Source organism: Engystomops pustulosus, chromosome 4 (assembly GCF_040894005.1).
Source record: "Engystomops pustulosus chromosome 4, aEngPut4.maternal, whole genome shotgun sequence".
Classification (NCBI taxonomy): domain Eukaryota; kingdom Metazoa; phylum Chordata; class Amphibia; order Anura; family Leptodactylidae; genus Engystomops; species Engystomops pustulosus.
In genome coordinates this window covers 29460458-29481546 of record NC_092414.1, presented here as the reverse complement: position 1 = coordinate 29481546, position 21089 = coordinate 29460458, and the positions used below count along the sequence as shown (strand labels likewise).

The window sequence follows — 21089 nt, the reverse complement described above, 5'->3', positions numbered from 1 at the left end:
TCAGACATGAGGATAACCAGCAGACACGGATGCCCATCAGGTGCATCGGCACTTTTGATGGATACAGTAAACAGATCTCGAACATCCTCCACAAGTACTGGCCCCTCTTGACTGCGGACGAGGACATCCAACCGGTCCTTACCACCTACCCCTCAATAACATATCGAAGGGGAAAAAACCTAAAAGATCTTCTAGATCACAGCTACTATTCTGAGTTGCGAACCACAAAACCTACCTGGTTACCCCCTCCCACTACAGGCTCCTACCCATGTGGGGACTGTTCCTTCTGCAAACATATGATAAGGAAGAGAAACTTCACTGATTCGGATGGCAGACGCACATATGACATAAAACACTACATCAACTACAAATCGACAGGAGTAATCTATGTGCCGCAATGCAACTGTCCCAAAATGTATGTTGGGAAAACTGTACAGGAACTGAGGAGGAGGATGTCCCAACAACTTAGTACTGTAAGGACCAATAAAGATACAACGTTAACTAAACACATGAAGCTGATGCACAAGGGAAACCTGGAACAACTCAAATTTTGCGGTATCGATTGTCTTAAGACCGGAATGAGAAGAGGCGATTTAGATAGCAGATTATTACAACTTGAAGCGAAATGGATTTACCATCTGGGGACATTATCACCCAAAGGCCTTAATGAGGGCTTTACATATGCAGCTTTTTTATAAACTTACTAGTGAGTTGGTTTTAGCTTGACAGCTATATACACTACTGATGGGTTATTTATTTTCCATCCAATAGGCACACCTGACTCTATATATGGACTATATTTACATATTGTGTTAAGCACACCTCCTCTCCATCACTGGGAGTCATTGTACCCACAATTCGATCAAGAGAACCCTGTGGGGACCAATTTTTACTATACAATGTATTTTCAGACGACCATCCAATCTACGATACTGCCATACCCTCCAATAACTGGATAAAATCCACTGTAACACATACTTGGGATTTAATATCCCGCTGACATGTACCTTTAAATCACGCCTATACCTAAAGAGAAGGCAGTCACCATGCACATCTACGTTGGGTACCAAAATTCTGACTGAGTCCGCAGTCATGCGCCTGTTATCCCCCACTCACGTAGTAGTTTAAGTCCATCGACATGTGCACTAGATGTAATACTCACCACAATTCAGACTGAGTCCACCGTCATGCTCCGGAGTGTTTTTACGCACGATATAAACTAAGTCTATCGTCATGCGCGCTCGAGTGACCGACAACTCAGACTGAGTCCGCAGTCATGCGCCTGAATGTCTCCACTTATGTAGCAGCCTAAGTCTATCGGCATGCGCACCAGATGAAATACTCAATCCACTTCTGACTGAGTCCATGGTCATGCGCCGTAATGTCCCTACGTACGATGGAAACCAAGTCGATTGTCATGCGCACTCGAGTCTCTGAAAATTCAGACTGAACCCGCAGTCATACGCCTGAATGTTTCTACTCACGCAGTAGTCTAAGTCCACTGTCCTGCGCACTGGATGCAACACTCACGATGCGGTCTAAGTCCATTGTCATGCGCATTAGAGGCAGAGCCTCACGACGTGCACAAATCAACCAAAATAAGGGGCGTACCCCTAATGACTGGCTATCAGACGAGCATCTAGCGGATTGGATAGGAGGATCGAACCTGCTATACTACCATTGGATAACACGATCAGGCCCCCAGTGATGATGTCACTATCGAAGTCTATATAGGTTACTGACGGGTCCAGTGTGCCACATTATTAGCCCCGATCCCCCTGAGGACGCCACGGCATGTGTTAGATTTTAATACAGAGGCAGCAGACGGACAGCTAACTTAGGGTGTTACACAATATAGCTAGCTAGCGGGAGTATTAACAATCTGATTCTATGGTTAGTTGATTCTTGGAAAGGAGCACATAGCACTGTGTGAGCGCAGCACCACTCACACCGGGGAGTTTGACCTGTGAATCTATGGAGAATACGACGCCGAAGTGGCTATAAACTGAACCTAATAATTCGACACGGGTCTCTCCTCAATATAAGATAGAATACGAGTTGCGGTATCTCGAATGTAGCATATGTACGCACCATCAGCCTCCGAGATCTAACCACAGATTTATGTGCCTGATTTTGTAATTACTTACCACCCTGCTATAGTGAGAGCTGCCGTCCCCTGTACTCTGGCAAATTTTAAACACACAACATTGGATGATGTTAGTTTCATCTTTTAATGAATATCAATAAAAGTTACATTTTAGTGGCCAATGAGTTTGTGTGTCCCAATGGACAATTTTCTTTGATTCACAATTTATCCAAACCCAGTCACAATGTGGTCTATGCAGTAAAACCTTTCTGAATATTTTTTACAAGATTTTTTCCCAAACATGCCTCACTGCTATATACTCCATGCAGTGAGAGGGACAGGATTCTATCAAGGACAGGAAGTGGATGATGAGAGGACTTCCTATCTGCTCAGAATGAGAACTAAAGAAACACTGAGCTGTCAATCCAAAGAGGGAGGCGTGGTTGAGTGCATGTTGCTGTAACCACGGAAGTCCGAATAGGACAGAGGATGTGGAACGGGGAAGTACATAGAAGTACAGTGTCTCCTTATGCAAGGCACCAACTTGCAGACATAGTGGTTCGGTGCGGTACCGGACTGGGTCACAGAGTATCTGCCCCTGTGGTAAACAGCGGCTTCTCTAAACGTACCACAGGGAAACTATGCCGGGAGACCAAAGCAGCATCCATGAAATTCCCTGCAGAGTCCAGGAAGGCCGAGACTTGAATCAGACCACTGGTTCCAAATCTGAGCAGAACAGGAATATGCAGGCGTGAAGATGCTTTGTTCTCACCTAGGGATGCTTCTCCCAAGAACCCTAAGTGAGTGTACAGAGGATGGACAAGTAAGCAGAAAGTGTTCTGGATTGGCACAATAGAGGCAGAGATTCTCCAGACGTCGTCTTGTCCGCTCTTGGGGAGTCAGCCATGCTTTATCCACCTGTAATAGTCCCTTGGAGGAAGATAGAGGTGGATTTTGAAAAACTTGGGCCAGGCGAGGAAGCTGCCGGGTCTTGACTGGCGCTTAATCAAGACATTGCTCTTCGAGGTGCACTGAGAACCGGATGTCTATCTGAGTAGCCAAGGAGATAAGCTCACTCAGGGAAGACGGCAGGTCCCGTGCAGACAAGGTGTCTTTGATCGGTCCGGAAAGACCTTTTTTAAAAGGTAGCAAGTAAGGCTGCTTCATTCCAGTCCAGCTCGGAGGCTAAGGTACGGAATGGAACCGCATAGTCACCGACAGAAGAGTTCCCTTGCGTAAGTTCAGCAGGGCAGTCTCAACAGATGACGGAGACTGGGTTAGACGCAGACTGGGTTCTGCAGAAGATAAGGAACCGCATGCTGCTGCTGATGTCAGGAAGAAAATAGCTGCTGTAGCATAGCGGAGACCTTGCACAGCAACTTTCTGGTTCTGCTGAGCCACGATGGTGGTAAGATCAGCCAGAACAGGTAGCGGAAACTCAGTGGGATCCATGGCCGGATCTTACTGTCAGGATCGGAGGTAGTGGATCCTCTGGACCCCTGTGGATGATGACACCTGGGACCGGAATCTAAGTGGTACCCAGTTTTCACCAGAGCCCGCTGTGGTGTGGTACTACCAGGTTGTTCCACAGGCGCGACTTTGTCAGCAGTGGCAGCCAAGGCGTAGTAGAGAATCGTCAGGCAAACTCATGGTTGTGAACAAACAGGAGGTCGAGTGACACAGGATCGGAATCTGGGACTAAGTAGTAGGTCAGGACAGGTAGCGTGAAATCATGAAATCAGAGCAGAAGGAGCGAGGTCAGGAATGAAATCAAGGTCAATGAGAAATCAGGGCAATCGCACAGGGCATCAGGAAAGCTTTCTCTAAGGCTATGAGGCACAAAAATCCGGAAGGAAACAAAGGAAGGGGCAGGAATTTATCTTGGCAGACGGCAAGCCAGTGGCAATTATTGGTGCACTGGCTCTTTAAATCTTATAGAGCCAGCGTACGCGCGCATTAGGAGACAGCAACGTGCGTGCCGGACCGTGGGGAGCGATGAGGCCGCCTCTGAAACTGGGAGAGGTACGTTAACAGGCAGGCTCCAGGGGCACAGTAAGGCACACGGGTGGGCCTGCGTTCCGGGATATGGATTGCATGGGTACCCGTGGCCATGACAGTACCTCCCCTTTCAGCCTCCCTCTCTTCTTGGACCTGTGTAGAAGAGCACGATCCAGGATGCTGTCCTCGGGTTCCCAAAACCTTTCCACAGGGCCGAACCCCTTCCAGTCGACATCGCTTCCTTCTGATCATCTTCATATCAAGGACCTCTTTCACCTCAAAGACATCAGAAGCATCATCTTCAGGAGCAGGGGGAGGTACTTGTCGGGAGAATCGATTCAGCAAGAAATTCAGGATGCGCATGGTGGGAGGAAGGCGGAGCTTTTACGCCACTGGATTAATGCGCTGTAACACCTCAAACGGTCCCAGAAACGTGGACCCAGTTTGTAACTGGGGATCTTCAAACGAACATACCAGGCAGACAGCGACACTTTGTTTCCTGAAGAGAAGCTGGGAGGAGTCCTGCGTTTGTCAGCCTGAGTTTTGGTACGGGCAGATGCCTGAAGCAGAGACTGACTAGTCTGTTCTGAGATGGATTTAAGGTCTTCTACCAACTCTTCCACAGCAGGAACATCAGCAGACACAGAGAGAGGTAGGGGTGGATGTGGATGCCTCCCATACACAACAAAGAAAGGAGTGGCACCAGCAGACTCAGAATCCAGGGAGTTGTAGGAGAACTCGGCCCATGGCAGCAGAGTGGACCAGTCGTCCTGTTGGGTGGAGACAAAATGGCGGAGATAACAGCCTAGGATCTTGTTAACCCTCTTGACTTGTCCATTAGACTGAGGGTGATACGTTGAAGAAAAGTCCAATTTCACCTGAAGTTGGCTGCAGAGAGAGCGCGCCAGAACCGGGAAACAAACTGGAACCCACGGTTTGATACAATATGCAGGGGAAGACAATGAAGCCGGAAGATGTGAGTGAAGAACAGGCTGGCAAGGCGGGGAGCAGACTACAGACCTGACAGCAGGACAAAATGGGACATCTTGGAGAACCGGTCAGTTACCACCCAGATGACGGTATTCACAGAGGAAGAAGGAAGGTCCATGACAAAGTCCATGGCCATGCAAGTCCACCGCGGCTGGGTATTGGCAATTTTGAAGTATCCTGAAATTATGTTCAGCCTTTTATGTATGTCCTGAAATTTTGAAAGAGCTTTTCCATTCGGAACCTTTTTCTGCCCTAGTACTCGCGAAAATTTTACTTACTGCCCACTTTTGTGTGGTACGAGTTCCATATTTATATATAATAAGAGTCTAGTTTTTGTACAACCTCTTATTGAATTAAATCCAGATATACAATAGTGATTCCCTTTTGTACTTTTTTACGGATTTTAAAAAGATACTGTAATTGCTTGAATGATTTCGCTTATCCTGTATTTTACATATCATTCTAAAGAGATCTCAAACATTCCCTAATTTAGATATTTTGGATCCCAAACATACTGCAATCGTAATCTTACATGAAACATTTCAATATACGCATACTTACCGACAAACCTGCGTAACGTAATAAGGTTAAAATTATGTCTGCAGACAAGGCAGCCACTGGAGAAGATGCAGAAATGTTAGACTTCAGAACGGTCTTAGAAAGGAGGCGTTGGTGCAGGTCAAGGCTGGCTTTGCAACACTTGTGAATTGACTCAAGCTGGAGAAACCTGCAATAAGTAGTAAAAAAAATACTATAAATAACTATAAATACTGAGCACATCACTAATCTTTAAACCATTTTTTTCTATTTTCATAACCCACAGTAAATAAAACATAAAGAGCTTTATGAGTATGTAAAGTTCTCAAAACATTGTATATAATTAAAGTTAGTGTTTAGGCCCAGTTCACCCCTGAATTTAGATTTCCATCACCAAAAGGAAAGAAAAGGAAGACTAATAGCAAAAGTTAACAAATCTAAGTACCGTAAGTGATTTCAATGGACTTTATTGATTTTCGTTAAGTGTCTGTATGCACCATTTTGGTTAAATTTCTGTTATTTGAGGAGGAAAATTTGATGGGAACTGCGAAGTATTTTTTCCCATCTGAAATAACAGAACTAGTAAAAACAAAACACAAATGGAATTTAAATTGTTTGTGTTACTAAATCTTCAGAGACAAATTATGGTTGGAAGAAGCTAACATGGTTACCAGGTAAAAGAAGAAAATATAAATGACATCATTGGTAGGTTATCAGATTTACACTAAGTGCTGGTATTACCCATGAGCTCTTCTCCAATAAGGTGAAACTACATGGAAACAGATTTATCATCTAGCAATAGACACCAGTATAAATCTAGTGCAGTATAAGGCTGTCTTTCTCACTCTTCTTCAGTCCGGGCCCTGGATGTATGTAGTAATCTTGGTTAAACTTCTGTATCTATATAGTATGCTGCTTGGTTTTGGTACTGTATTCATTTAGTAGGATTAATTTTAGTACTGACTCAATGTAAAACATTTAGTAATGTGACCATTTCTTTACAGAGTCTTGTTATGCTATACATTTATGTATTAACCCCTTAATGACTTGGCTGTTTTTGTTTCCATTTATTGCTCCCCACCTTCAAAAATCTCTAAATTCTTTATTTTTCCATGTACAGAGCTGTGTGTGGGCTTGTTTTCAGTATAACAAATTGCACTTTCTAGTGATTGCATCTAATATTTCACGCCATGTACTGGGAGGCAGGAAAAAATTTCCCAATGTGGTGAAATTGGAAAAACAACATTTATGCCTTTAACTTAGGTTAAAATTAACACCTCCACTTTATTCCTGGGGTTGGTAAGATCATGGGGTTACCAAATTTTTATAGTTTATATGTTTTCATAGATTTTAAAAAAATTAAAACCTTTAGTATAAAAAAATTGTTAAATTTGCCATCGTCTGGTGCTAATAACTTTTTCACACTACAGTGTAGAAATAAGTGTATGGTCCTATTTTTTGCAGGATGAGATGATGTTTTCATTGCTACTATTCTGGGACCATACAACCTTTTGATCACTTTTTATAAAATTTTTTATGAGTTACGAAATGGCAAAAAAGTGCCGATTCGGACATTTGGGCGCTATTTTCCGTTACGGGATTCAACAACTGGAATAAATAATTTTATATTTTGATAGTTTTGACATTTTGGGATGCGGTGGTGCCTAACATGTTTATGATCTTCTTTTGTTTATTTTGATATCAGTTCTAGGGAAAGGGGGGCAATTTGAACATTTAGGTTTTTTTGTATAGCCAGCCAGCCCCCAGTAGTATATAGCCTGCCTGCCCCCAGTAGTATACAGACAGACAGCCCCTTAGTATACAGACAGACAGCCCCTTAGTATACAGACAGACAGCCCCCTTAAGCATACAGACATCCAGCCCCTTTAAGTATACAGCCCGCCAACCCCCTCAAATCTAACATGGCGGGTTAACATGCACGTGGGTTAAAATGTCTCTGGCACTTTTGCTTGGTTACATGGTTCACATGGTTAACACCCACCATCAGTGCCAGCACAGCAATATGCAGCAAACACCCACCTGGTATGGAGAGGGCTCTGCTCTCTATCCTCCTGATGTGCACTGTACTATTACAGCATGTGTTGGTAAGAGGTGAAATGTCAGATCATCCAAGAAAAACTGAACTTTTGGAAGGGCCACAATATCTTTACATCAATGGGCAATATACAATGTGATATAGTAGTATTAGATGAGAAACTGATGTGTGGGGAGGGAGGCATTTCTTTGTTTCCCTACTTTCCTCTCAATTGCCTAGAGATTCACTGGTGTGCCCTAGGCACCTCAGCCCAACACTCGATTCTTATTTGTTTCTGAGCCCATCAAAGAAGGAATAGAGTTTGTTCTGCAAGCCATCTGCCAATGTGGCAAGTATTAAAAAAACTCATATTTATTCTATGATCAATAAGGTGTTTTGAAGGAGGACAACTAGGTGTAACTCCGCTCCAGGCCAAATGTTCACCTAACACTAATTTTCAGTTACAGTAAAATTCACTCCACTTACTTTCCTTGCTTTTGTATATCATCCAGTATTTTTCTTAAAAGAACTTCCATATTCTGAAAAAAAAAAAGTCACATAAATAAGAATTGACCTGATAGTAGCATCTAAAATATTTTTTGGGTATTAGTTTAAGGAAAAGTGAATTTTGTATTTCAGCTGTAAAATGGTGGTATTTACATTAGATGAAGTAAACAACATTGTGATAAAGTAAACTGCTCTTCTGGATACAGATGACTTCATTTGGGAGGAAGCACAGATATCACCCAAAAGGATCACATGGGTAATCAAAATCTCACTGTACCGGCAGATACAAATAGAATGTCACTTAAAGGCGTTTTCCCACGAAAGAAAATTCTCACATCTCAATCCCCTAGTGATGTTAACACAATAAAGATCATTCTACCCCTTGCTTTACAATTTTACTCAGTTTTATTGCTGTTTTAGCTCCTATTACTCTCTATGCTGCTCAATGCAATGTGGGTGGGGCCTCTCTAAGCAGACACATTATAATCCATTTAGTTCTATGGGGTGACAATGTGGTTACATTATCAGGGTACAGGGTTTATATGCACTTTAATCTGGCTTCTGACATTGTACCAACGCATAGAAAGAGAGATGAGACAGATCAGATATGCATGAGATGTTTACACAGAGGCTGAAAGACACAGACTGACAGACTATTACACTGTTACACTGTAAGTTCTGCTACATCTCACAGATATATGCCTCCTCCCCCTTTTCCCCCGGATCACTTATCTTCTTGTAGCTAGTTGTTTGCAGCTTCTCTTCCCATGATCTCCTGGAAGCAAGTGTCTGTCTCAGTGTGAGCTCTGTGCAGACAGTAAACTCAACAGCACAGTTTCACAAAAAAATCCAACATGGCTGCTGACCCTAAGTGAGAAGTTACTGGGTTGTGTCAAGGAGAAACTGAAATTGTGTACATCAGGACTGATAGAGACAGGTTGGACTTTTATCTGTGAAATGCTGCATTTTTGTTAATAGCAGTGAATTAGAGAATGTGTTATTTTGTTATTCTGAGTACATATAAGAAACTTGTCTTCGTGGGAATACCCCTTTAATCAGTGAAGCCAAGGAGCAAAGATAGAAAATTCCATGTAGCGACAGTACTGGTTAGAAGTACTGTTCCATCTGACCTAGACTGATTTTGGATGTCTACTCTATACCCTTAGCAAACTTAGAACAGGCCTGGGGAATGGTTGGAAAGCAGAGCTTCCACAGGACTGCATATTCTTTCTATATCCAAATAAGAAGAACCAAAAAGGAAAAGGGGTTAATTCCTGTGGCCAAAATCACCCACGGAACAAAGCAAGTGTGACAGAACTATGGTGGCAATATTTTAAGGGAAAATTAGGATATGAAACATTGACTGAGAAGTGTAAAAAACACTGAGCACCTAAGCACATAAAGTTTGTAAAGTAAAGTATGTTTTGACAAAGAAGGGGAATAACAACGGTGATCTAAAGTTTTGTCCCTCACGGGCACACCCGGGCATCCCCAGTGTGGCACGCCACCCCCCTCGGCACAGACTTACCTCTCCACGAACCTGCTTCCCATCCGACCAGGGCGCGTGCGACACGTTCCTAGGGCGCGTCTGGGCTCTCCAAGACTTAAAGGGCCACTTATAGGGTCTGCGTCCTCCTGATTGGCGCTGGTTAATACGGCTCAGCCTTACCAGAACTCGCTTACCACAGCGGTTCCTGTTGAAGAGAAAGCCCTTCCAGTGTTCCCAGACGCTCTCCTGTGCCTCCAGTATTTCCAGACGCTCCTGTCGTTCCCAGCGTTTCTAGATGCTCTCTTGTGTCTCCAGCGTTCCCAGACTCCCACCTGTGTCTCCAGCATTCCCATACACTCCTGGTGGCTCCTGTGTTCCCAGCGTTCCCAGACACTTCCAAGTCACCAGTATTCCTCCGTGGGCCTGCCCATTCCTGTCTGCCTGTGTCGTGTGCCAGCTCTTGCTTCCAAGCCGTACTCCTGCTGTCACCCCAGGCTCGGACTGTGGCCTGCATCTGCTCCTGCATTCCCTGTTACCTTGGATGCCACTGCGGGCCTAGTTGCACCCATGGAACGACCTGGTGGCACCCCTCTGCAACAAGACTATCCCGCTTTGCGGCGGGCTCTGGTGAAGACCGGGTGCCACTTAGACTCCGGTCCCGGGTGTCGGCTAATACCATCTTCATCTCCCGCAGTCCAGAGGGTCCACAGACACTTCCCAAAGAGACTCTTGCTCCGTCCAGGTACTCCCAAGTACCCTCCCTCTGTTCTGTGACAAGTTTATTTGTGAATATGAAACAAGTACAAATGTAAAATTATGTATTTTCAAATGTGTCTTCGTCATTGCTTTTTACAAGATCCATCTACTGTTCAGACAGTGTTTAGAAGTGCAAGTATGCCCTCTACTGTGAGAAAATATTTGGGTTAGGAGACTTTTTTATTTATTTAATTATTTAGGTTTAATATGTACATGTCAAAGATATTCTGGTCAAACTTTTAACCCTGCTGTGAAAGGGTTAAAAAACACTAACAGAGCTAACAAGAGTGATATTAAATGGTCTACTCACCTCTATTTCATTAAATTTGACATCAGAAATTTTAAAGTAACAGGCTCTGAGAACGGTCACAAGTGTAACTGGAAATTCATCCAAAAATTTCACAATTTTGTCAAGCGATATAAAACACAGCCATGACTGGATCACCATTGGGTGTGACTGATGTAAATGTTTCTTCTTTTTAATCATCTTTCCAAGATCATCCATGTTACTTTATAAAGAAAAGAGTGTCACATTAGACTGACTGCAAACTGTTATTATATCAGACCATATTGCTACCATACATAGTAACCCTAATTATTGGTAGTCAATAGTCTGTGTGATACAGCATACTGAAGCTGTCCCTTGCCAGATCACATGGATGGACATTTATCCGAATGCCCACAACTTAATACTATATATTGTACATTTCTTCCGTAGCTTAAAGGGGTTGTCCACTTTCAGCAAATAATTTATATGGTTTGTGTAAAAAAAAATTTATACAGTTTTTCAATATTCTTTCTGTATCAATTACTCACTGTTTTCTACCTTCTATGTTTACTTCCGGTGGATAGAAATATGTCCCTGGTCATGTGATGTCACACAGATGTGTGGCTCATTAGTATCAGATAGCAATCAGAGCTGTGTGTTATAACGAGCTGTGCACCTGTGTGACCATGATAAAATTTCTATTCACTGGAAGTAAACAGAAAAGCAAGCAGAGATCTAGAAAGCCATGAGGAATTGATACAGAAAGTGTATTGGAAAATTGTATAACTTTTCCTTACACAAACAATATCAAATATTTGCTGAAAGTGGTTCCAAATACCAATAATGATAAGGAAATCAACACACTATCAAAGTAGTTGTTTACATGTAGTCATCTAACAAATGTTTTTACACAATTGCTTTATTAGGCTACATTCACACTGCCGTACCGGCGGCGCTCATCCCCGCCCTCTCCAAAGAGGAATATGGCGCAATGCACTGTATGCCGAGAATAGATAGGACATGTCCTATCTTTTCACGGGGTACAGAGCGGTACAGTGCTGCACATGTTCCTGTAGGGTGACGTGTGCCCATTGCCGTCTATGGGGGACGTATATAGGAGGATTAAATGTGTCTTCTAAACCAGTCCTATATATACACACAGTATATAACTGCCTGCTGCTATAGTGGCACAGGAGTAAAATTTTTGGGTGATAATGACTAGTGTTGAGCACACCAGAAACTCTTTGACAGCGGCATTTAAACAGTTAACATTCTCTGGTGGAGATTCGGTACCCAGACATATTTTACTCTTTACTAATTATGACCAACGGGTGGCCAATTTTGCGGTCAGATCACGGCGCCCATAATGGTCATGTACTAAAAGGTCCTGGTCCTCTTAGTTAATCTGGCTCAGCTTTCACGTTTCAGAATGGAAACTATCCAGAGTCCAAAGACTTTTTTGTGGCTTGTACTACAGAAAACTGGTGTGCAAGGCGTCTGGCGTCTGGGCACGTTAAATATATCTCCGTCAGCTACATAGAGATTAATGGAGCAGAACGGTCATACGCGGCCATTAAAAGGAGCAACGAGGGGTCAGACAGAAGTATATGAGACCCCTTCAGACCCCTTGTTTTCGTGATCTATGGTGGATCCTGTGGATAGGGCCTAACTTTTCTTTTTGGGAAAACCCCCTTTAACTATACCAACTAAATGCTGGTCTAAAGTACAACTCTGCAGTCTTAACTAATGGATGATTTATCTGGAGTGCAGTAATACTGTGGCCTTTAACTCTGCAATTGTTTTTTCACCAACTCTTTTCATCTCCTTCAGTGTACTTGGTATAATACATATCAAATTAAAGGGCTTAGACACTCATTTACTGATGTTGCCCATGTGCCTTTACTGCACATTATGACTTCTAGCTAGTAGGCGGCGTATAGGACGTAGATGAAAAGGCTGTGGTGGACGGCTGTGAGAAAAATGAGAGGAAGTGACATCAGTTGGACATATAGAAGTGTCCCTGTAAGGTCAGCTGTCTATTTATGCAGAGGACAGCAGAAGGAGACATGTCATGCTGAGACTTTTTAATGGAATCATTTTAATGAAAGGATCCAACCCTTTTAGGCAAAAAAAAAAAAAAAATAATATTATATATATATATATATATATATATATATATATATATATATATCTGTTACCTTTTATAATAGGCTAGACCTTCAAGACCTGCCCAAATATCTTCTTGATTTGCCATAGATCTATCGGTGTTAGATGAAGAAAATGTATGTAGGACTGGAAGAACACAAACCCAGTGCTTTACTTTTGCATTAATACATCGATGGCACAGCCGTATTAATAATCCATGTATTCTGTATAAGAAAAGTAATGGAGAGAGCAACAATCAGAATATAAAGCTGCCACATAATGTTCAAGAGGAGATCATCAAAACATAAACCCGCTTGTTTTTAGTGTCCGTGACTCTTTACTTTACATTTACAAATTAATGACAAAATTAGAAAATTACTTAATTTTAAATAAATTCCCTCATTTTGTTAACATTTCTGTAAAAAACTTAGCGTTTACAAGCTTCCTACATGCGGTTTTGAACACTTTGTGGGGTGAAATTTTATTTTTTATTAGATGGCCTGGGGGCAGCCGGGGCCCACAATACCGGAGTGGCTGGCTATTGTAACCTTGGTATTGGGAACGGAGGGCTGACCTACAGCCTGGCAGGTCTCCAGCAGGTGATGTGTGCAAGAAATATTGAGGGAGAGGCTGATGTACTGGTGTATGTAGTATGAATTCCTGGTTGATGGATGGCACCTCAGTGATGGTAAGCAGCCTTATCCAGGGATTATATGGAGGCAACGTTGTTCAAATTAACTTGCAGTTCTTTATTCAACTTCAAACAGCAGGCAAGGGCCAGAAGGGTAGCAGCAGCTTCAACAAGCTGGAAGGTTTATGGAGATAGCTGGTCCGCAGGAAGGTTTACTCACAGCCTGGTAGTAGCTTCCGGCTGGGCTGGTGAAAATGGAGCTGAGACGAGATGGTGGTTCTCTGCCCTGGGGCTGAAGTCCCCTGACTTTCCCCTGGGTGCTAGGCAGTGGCCTGAGGCACTTCTGCATCCCGGTATTATGACACTGGCTGGTGCAGTGCTGCAGAAGCTCTCTGCACTCTCTTCTGCTTGCTGGAGCTGACTGAGTCTGTAGACTGGCCTTATGCTCCTGCCCACTAGGGGTTTATATAATTATACAACTTTCTACAAGTCATTACAGACATGGCCAGACACTATATGTGGGATGTGTATGTTACATGCAGATTTTATATGTAATAGGGCATTGGGAGTATTTTTTATTAATTTATTAGTTTTAAAAACATTTTCTTCTCTTTTTATTTAACTTTTTTACTTGTCCCAGTATGGGACATGAACAAGCAATTGAATGCTTAAAAAATTATAATACCCTGCAATAGTGATGTATTTCAGGGTTTTATCACTGTCAGCCTATGCTGATGCATAGATGAAACACTGCCTGTCAGGCATTTAAATGTTGTGGTCCCTTTGACTGCAGCATTTAAAAGGGTTAACACCCACGATTGGAGCGAGCTCCAACTGCGAATGTTACACAGGGATGTCAGCAGTAAATTAGGGTGAAGAGCTGAACTGGCAAAGGATCCATGGAGCGTGATCTGTCTAGGAGTGGCAATGAGTTAAATAAGGAAGCTCCTCATACATTAATGCCCATTTTTCAAGAAGCCTACTGAAATGGCTTGAAATAATATGGAAACCAGTAAATCTCTTTTCCCTACATGTACTGACTAGCAAGAATGATTTCAAAACAGTACCATCTACAGTTGGGTGTCTGCTCACATTGAAGGAGAATTCCTGGTTTGGCTATTATCCAACATCATGTTACTAGGCTTCCTGAAAGTCGGCACTGATCCATAAGAAGCTGCCTTTTCAAATCCGTAAAAATAAGAAAAATAAAACTTACCCTGGAATATTACTGAACAGAGTCTTTGCCTGATGAAGTTCCCTAATCATCTTTTCTCTTGGCATCTCATCCAAGCACAGAACACGGCAGAGGTTTTTTAAATGCTCGTCACCAACAGGAATGGAAAAAAAAGTAACAATCCAGAGGCAAATCAGCCCTGCTACTATTCTGTTCAGCTTTACATCACTTTCCTGCTGGGTATTTTTCTCAATGAAGGGGTCCCAGATTTTATCAAGCAAATCCAGCATCATGTTATTCACCTACGAGCCAGATATCAGAACATTAAAACATTTTCATAAACATATTTATGCATGCAAATACACTGTAAAACGTAAAAAGGAAACACACCGGCACATTCACATTGAATCTGGGTTCACATTTCGTCTTTTGTATATGCTCAGCGTATATGCCAGGAAAGCTCCCAACGTATACGCATTTTGATATACAGGCAGTTGGAGGCATAGTTGTTGCCTCTGTCTGACCAGTGTATGTTGCATCCGGTGAAGAAAGCAGGATGGAAAGACGTATATGCTGATTAGAGGCAAGAGAAGCCTATGAGGAGCGGATGCAACATATTGCATTCCAGAGTTCCATCTGCTGAATGGATACGCAGCTCAGCAGGAGAGAGTACACCGGTGATGTCATGGTCGTTACAACGTAGTGCACCAAATGTGATGTGAATCCGGCTTCATCAGGAAAAAAAAATTCTACAAAATCTGAACCTTCCTTTAATGACTAAGTGTCATTGGTACCTGTATCATAGTATCATAGTATATAAGGCTGGAAAAAGACGCAAGTCCATCAAGTCCAACCTTTAAGAATTAAATAAATGTTTTGTCCCCATAACCCGTTATATTTTTTCTCTCCAGAAAGTCATCCAGGCCTCTCTTGAACATGTACATAGAGTCGGCCATAACAACCTCCTGCGGCAGAGAGTTCCATAGTCTCACTGCTCGTACAGTAAAGGACCTTTGTCTATGGTGATGGTAGAATCGCCTCTCCTCTAGGCGTAGAGGATGCCCCCTTGTCCTGGTCACAGGCCGAGGTATAAAAAGATCTTTGGAGAGATCCTTGTACAGTCCGTTCAGGTATTTGTACATTGTAATGAGGTCTCCCCTCAGTCGTCTTTTTTCTAAACTGAATAATCCCAAATTTTGTAATCTGTCAGTGTATTCTAATCCCCCCATTCCCCTAATAATCCTGGTTGCTCCCCTCTGCACCCGTTCCATCTCTACTATATCCTTTTTATACACTGGTGCCCCAAACTGTACACAATATTCCATGTGTGGTCTGACCAGGGATTTGTATAAGGGCAAAACTATGTCTTTATCATGAGAATCTATTCCTCTCTTGATACATCCCATAATTTTATTTGCTTTAGCAGCAGCCGCCTGGCTCTGGTCACTAAAATTAAGTTTACCATCCACCAATACCCTCAAGTCCTTTTCAGCTCCAGTTTTACCAAGTAATTGACCGTTTAGAACATAATTATACTTTTTGTTCCCATGGCCCAAGTGCATAACTTTACATTTATCTACATTACATCTCAACCATTTCTCTGCCCACTCCTCAAGCTTCCACAAATCCCTCTGTAATGCTAAACTATCGACCTCAGTATTTATTACTTTACACAGCTTAGTATCATCTGCAAATATTGAAACGTGACTGTGTAAACCCACTACAAGGTCATTAATAAAAATATTAAAAAGAAGTGGCCCCAATACTGACCCCTGTGGCACTCCACTAGTAACCTCAACCCAATCTGAGAATGTGCCATTAATGACGACCCTCTGTTTTCTATCACTAAGCCAATTACTTACCCAAATACACAGATTTTCTCCTATTCCCAGCAGTCTCATTTTATATACCAACCTTTTATGTGGCACGGTGTCAAATGCCTTTGAAAAGTCCAGATATACAACATCCACAGCGTCCCCCAGATCCAGTCTTGAACTTACCTCCTCGTAGAAACCAATCAGATTAGTCTGACAGGACCGATCTCTCATAAACCCATGCTGACGCTGGTTTATAAGGTTGTGCAGGTCAATTTTGCAGTTCTGTTCTGCTGTTCTTGAAATGAGGATATATGTGGAACAGCTTTGCATATCACATTTTTTTATCACGCGAGACTTTAATTTAATAAGTTAATAAAAGGCAACATTGAATAAACCTTTATCATAGTATATTAAAAAATCTGTGTGCTGTCACTTTGTCACTCTTGCTCTTATTCAGCTACAAATGCGCAGGGTCCATGTATTTCTGCATACTGCATTGTAACCTTTGGGGTACTGCATTTGCCATGGTAACGGTATATGCTCTGATGGTATGCATTGGCGATTTTAATACGGTCCCCGATCCCTCCGGGGGCTGTATGAGTGGGGTAGACCCTGCATCCGCCCAGTTAAATGAATGGCTGGTGTCCCTTAGTTTAACGGATGTCTGGTGCTGTAAACACCCCAAGGAGAGGGAATACTACTTCTATTTACAGTCTATAAAAGCTTCTCTCGCATAGTTCCCTGAATATGCTGCCCTTGGTAGACTTCATATCACACTACCCTAGAGGTACTTCCGACAACTCTGCTTTGCTCCTTACTCTCCACATAGCCCCTACCCCCTCCTCCAGTGAATCCCATGTATGACGCTTGCATCCTGGTTGGTTGACCTCCCCAGCAGTCCAGGCAGCGGTGAAAGTGACCCACAATGAATTCTGGGACACACATTTGGCAAATCCTGACCCTCTTCTGGTGTGAGACTCATAAGTCCTCCATCAGGGGTGCTTTTATTTCCTGGGTGGTGGGGCATAGGAGGACCCTAAATGCTCAGGAGAATGATCTGCTCGGGAGAAAGTCTGCGCTACCTGCTGAAAAGAAATACTTTGATAATGCAAGCCAAGATAAGAAAATGGTATGGGTGCAGGTACAAAGGCAGTATTTGGTCTAGGCTAAAGAGTGCACTAGCAAACGCCTCCTTAAAACGGAGACAAATATATTTGAGTTTGGGGATAAGAATGGGAAACTCTTGGCGTACCTATCCCGAGCTGAACGTCCCTGTGCTTCCATCCCCTCCATAGTTGATGCTAGGGGTGTCTGGCTCACGGACCCAAGTTCTATAAATGAAGTCTTTTGTGCTTATTACTGCTCTCTCTACAGCTCCAGGTTTTCCGCCTCGGTCGTCAAAACAGATGACTTCCTAAATGGACTTCTCCTGTGGCGCCTGACCTCGGTTCAATCCTCCAAGCTGGATTCAACTGTTTGGGCGGAGGAGATAGAGCTCGCTATCCAATTTCTCCCCTCGGGTAAGACACTGGGGCTTGACGGGCTAAGTAGGGAATGTTATGGGGACAATTTTGTATTGCTAGTTCCCCGACTGCTAAAACTCTTTTCCACTGGCCTGGAGTATGGCTCACTTCCTGCCTCTATGTTATAGGCACCGATTGTTGTCCTGCCCGAGCTGGGAAAGGATCCCATGCTCCCTTACACCTACCGTGATATATCGGACACAGAGCTGATGCCGGTTCAGCTCGAGATCTAAGCCGAACCAGCATTGGGATACACGGGGTGCCGGTTGTACCTACCAACCGACAGCCCAGCATAACACCCACGGTCAGAGTGTTACCCATTAAATGTTGCGGTCAGTGGCATTTAGATTGCCTTCCAGAAATTGCCTTTCACGATAATCCCCCCCCCCCCCTGCCGTCTTCGGCACAGTGTCAGCCTATGCACTTGCATAAGCTGACGCAGCTAATACTCTGCAATAGATCAGTGCACCAAAAAAAGTCTAAATCAGAACACAAAACCTACATATATAGTATCCCGTGTCCGTAACAACCCATAGAATAAAAGTAAATTATTGAACCTGCACGTTGAATGTCGTAAAAAAAAAAAAACTGTTAAAAACCCACCAAAAATTATGATTTTTAGATTTTTAATCCCACAAAAAAAGGCAATAAAAAGGGATAAAAAAAAATATGTACTCCAGAATTATACTGTTGTAAAGTACAACATGTCCTGAAAAAGCTATCAACCAGTTCCGTAGCCAAAAAAGTAAAAATGTAATGCCACTTGGAAGACAGCGATGCAAAAATGCTAGATTTTTCCCCACATTAGGGTTTTATTTGGCAAATTTAGCAAAGCGTAAGAAAAAATATTCAAGTATGGTATCCTCGAAATCGTATTGACCCATAGAATAAAGATAACATGATTATTATTATTATTATGCTATATGGGGAACACCAAAAAAAAAAGTAAAAAATCCAGTACAGAATTGATGCTTTTAAACTCCTAACCTCAAAAAAAGTTCATACATTTTCAACAATAGGGGATACCAACCTCAAAATGGCAACACTGGAAAAAGCAACTGATCCCGCAAAAAAAATGCCATCACTTAGCCCCAATAACTAAAAAGCTAAAATTTTATAGCCTATAAACGGAGCCAATGAGAAAACTAAAATCCTCACAGTTGCAGGGTGCTCCTTCCCTTCCGCGCCTCGCTGTGCGCCCATAAAACAAGTAACGGCCACGTGGGGGATCTCTGTACTCGGGAGAAATTGCAGAACAAATTGTTAGATGGGTTTTATCTTTTGGAAATGTGTAAATTTTTGGGCTAAATGAACGTATAAGCGACAAAATTTCACCATTCTAAATTTCATCTCCATTTTGAGTTAATTACAATAAAGATCAAGGGGTTAACAATCTTCCTAAAAGTGGTTTTGAAAAGTTTGAGGGGTACAGATTTGAAAATGGGTTGATTATATAGGGTTTTTTTTAATGCTAAATATTTAAAATTCATTCAAAACAGTATTTATCCCCAAAATAGTCAATTCTGAAAATACGGAAAATCGATATCCGATTTGTAAGCTGTCAAAATAAATTATCCAGACATTTCAAAAATTATGAAAATGTAAAGAAGACATATGGGAAATGTTATTCAGCAACGTATGTAGGTGGTAAATCTATTTGCCTGAAAACGCAGTGATTTTGAATTTCAAAAATGGCAAATTTTTCGAAAAGTCAGAATACAAAAAATGTGGCTGAGTCTTAAGCTACAAAATTGTTGCATCCTTAAGATTAATTATTCATGTGAAGTCTGTCACGGGTGACCCCGAGATCCATGTTTCGGATCGAGGGTGCACCCGTGCGCTGCCTGACCCCGGTCTGCTGTCTCGGCACGGGTGTCCCCGCGATCCATGTTGCACCCGTGCTCCGCTTTGTGCCCGCCGCTGCCCCGCTCCTCCAACTCTATACTTACATGTCCCGGCTCCTGGCTCCGGCCGGCGGTGCTCCTGCTGTCTGACAAGCTCACGCACGTCCCCGCTGCTAGGGCGCGCACACGAGACTCTCCAGGAATTTAAAGGGCCAGCGTCCTGCTTATTGGCGCTGTTATCCTGGCTCTGCTATATAGCCTGGCGACTCCCAGCATTCCCTGCCGGATCTTCATGACCTGTTACTGAAGAGAAAGCCCTCCGTGTTCCTGAGCGTTTCTAGACGCCTCCGTGTATTCTGTGATTCCTGTGTTCCCGTGTATTCTGTGATTCCAGTGTTCCTGTGGTGATTCCCGCGGTCCTGTTATCCTGTGGCGGTCCTGTACTCCTGTGGCGATCCTGTACTCCTGTGGCGATCCTGTATCCCAGTGGTCTGCCGAGGTCCTGCCAGCCGTGTTCCCTGAATGGATCTTCACGTTCTGTTACTGAAGAGAAAGCCCTCCATGTTCCTGAGTGTTTCTAGACGCCTCTGTGTATTCTGTGATTCCCGTGTATTCTGTGATTCCCGTGTTCCATTATCCTGTGGCGGTCCTGTATCCTAGTGGTCTGCCGAGGTCCTGCTGAGGTCCTGCCAGCCATCCTGCCGAGGTCCTGCTAACCCTCCTGCCGTGGTCCTGCCAGCCCTCCTGCCGTGGTCCTGCCTTCCCGTGGTCCTGCCTGACTGTGTCCCTACCTTGGCTGCAACCGCTGGCCTATTCGCACCCGTGGAGCGACCTGGTGGCTCTCCGCCACAGCAAGTCCATCCTGCTTTGGGCCGGGCTCTGGCGAAGACCACTTTGACTCCGCTCCCAGGTTGCAGCTAGCACCTTTATCCCCCGAGGTGGTCCAGGGAGTCCACTGACTATTCCAATAGACTGTGACAAAGTCAAGTGTAATCAGGTGTAGGGACGTGCCTAATTAGCAGCCCGGAGCACCGGACATCTTGTCCGGTGCTGCTAATTATATGTTTCTTCTCTAGGTGATCCCGGCGTCTCAAGACTCCTCTGGGATCAAGGTGAAGAGGAGCGGAGGTGAGTTTTGCTAGGTGTTTTTACAATTGGTTGATTTCCTTTAACCCTAGGTTGTTTGATAAATACTTCCATATACTGCCATAACACAGTATGGCAATATATGGGTATTTTCCTAATCATCTATTACAATGTACAAATCGCACATTATAATAGATAGGCTA

The 21089-nt window shown here is 43.3% G+C and overlaps 1 protein-coding gene across 1 annotated transcript in view; it reads right to left on the bottom strand.

The window, feature by feature from the left end:
* LOC140126320 (E3 ubiquitin-protein ligase RNF213-like) overlaps positions 1 to 21089 on the bottom strand; it is a 218326-nt gene that overhangs the window by 159926 nt on the left and 37311 nt on the right. Inside the window, exons 7-11 of the mRNA XM_072145609.1 lie at positions 14659 to 14918; positions 12865 to 13035; positions 10709 to 10907; positions 8133 to 8185; positions 5636 to 5801 (exon numbers count right to left, since the gene is read on the bottom strand). Coding sequence (XP_072001710.1) covers positions 5636 to 5801; positions 8133 to 8185; positions 10709 to 10907; positions 12865 to 13035; positions 14659 to 14918 — 849 coding nt within the window. The remainder of the gene's footprint in view (positions 1 to 5635; positions 5802 to 8132; positions 8186 to 10708; positions 10908 to 12864; positions 13036 to 14658; positions 14919 to 21089) is intronic.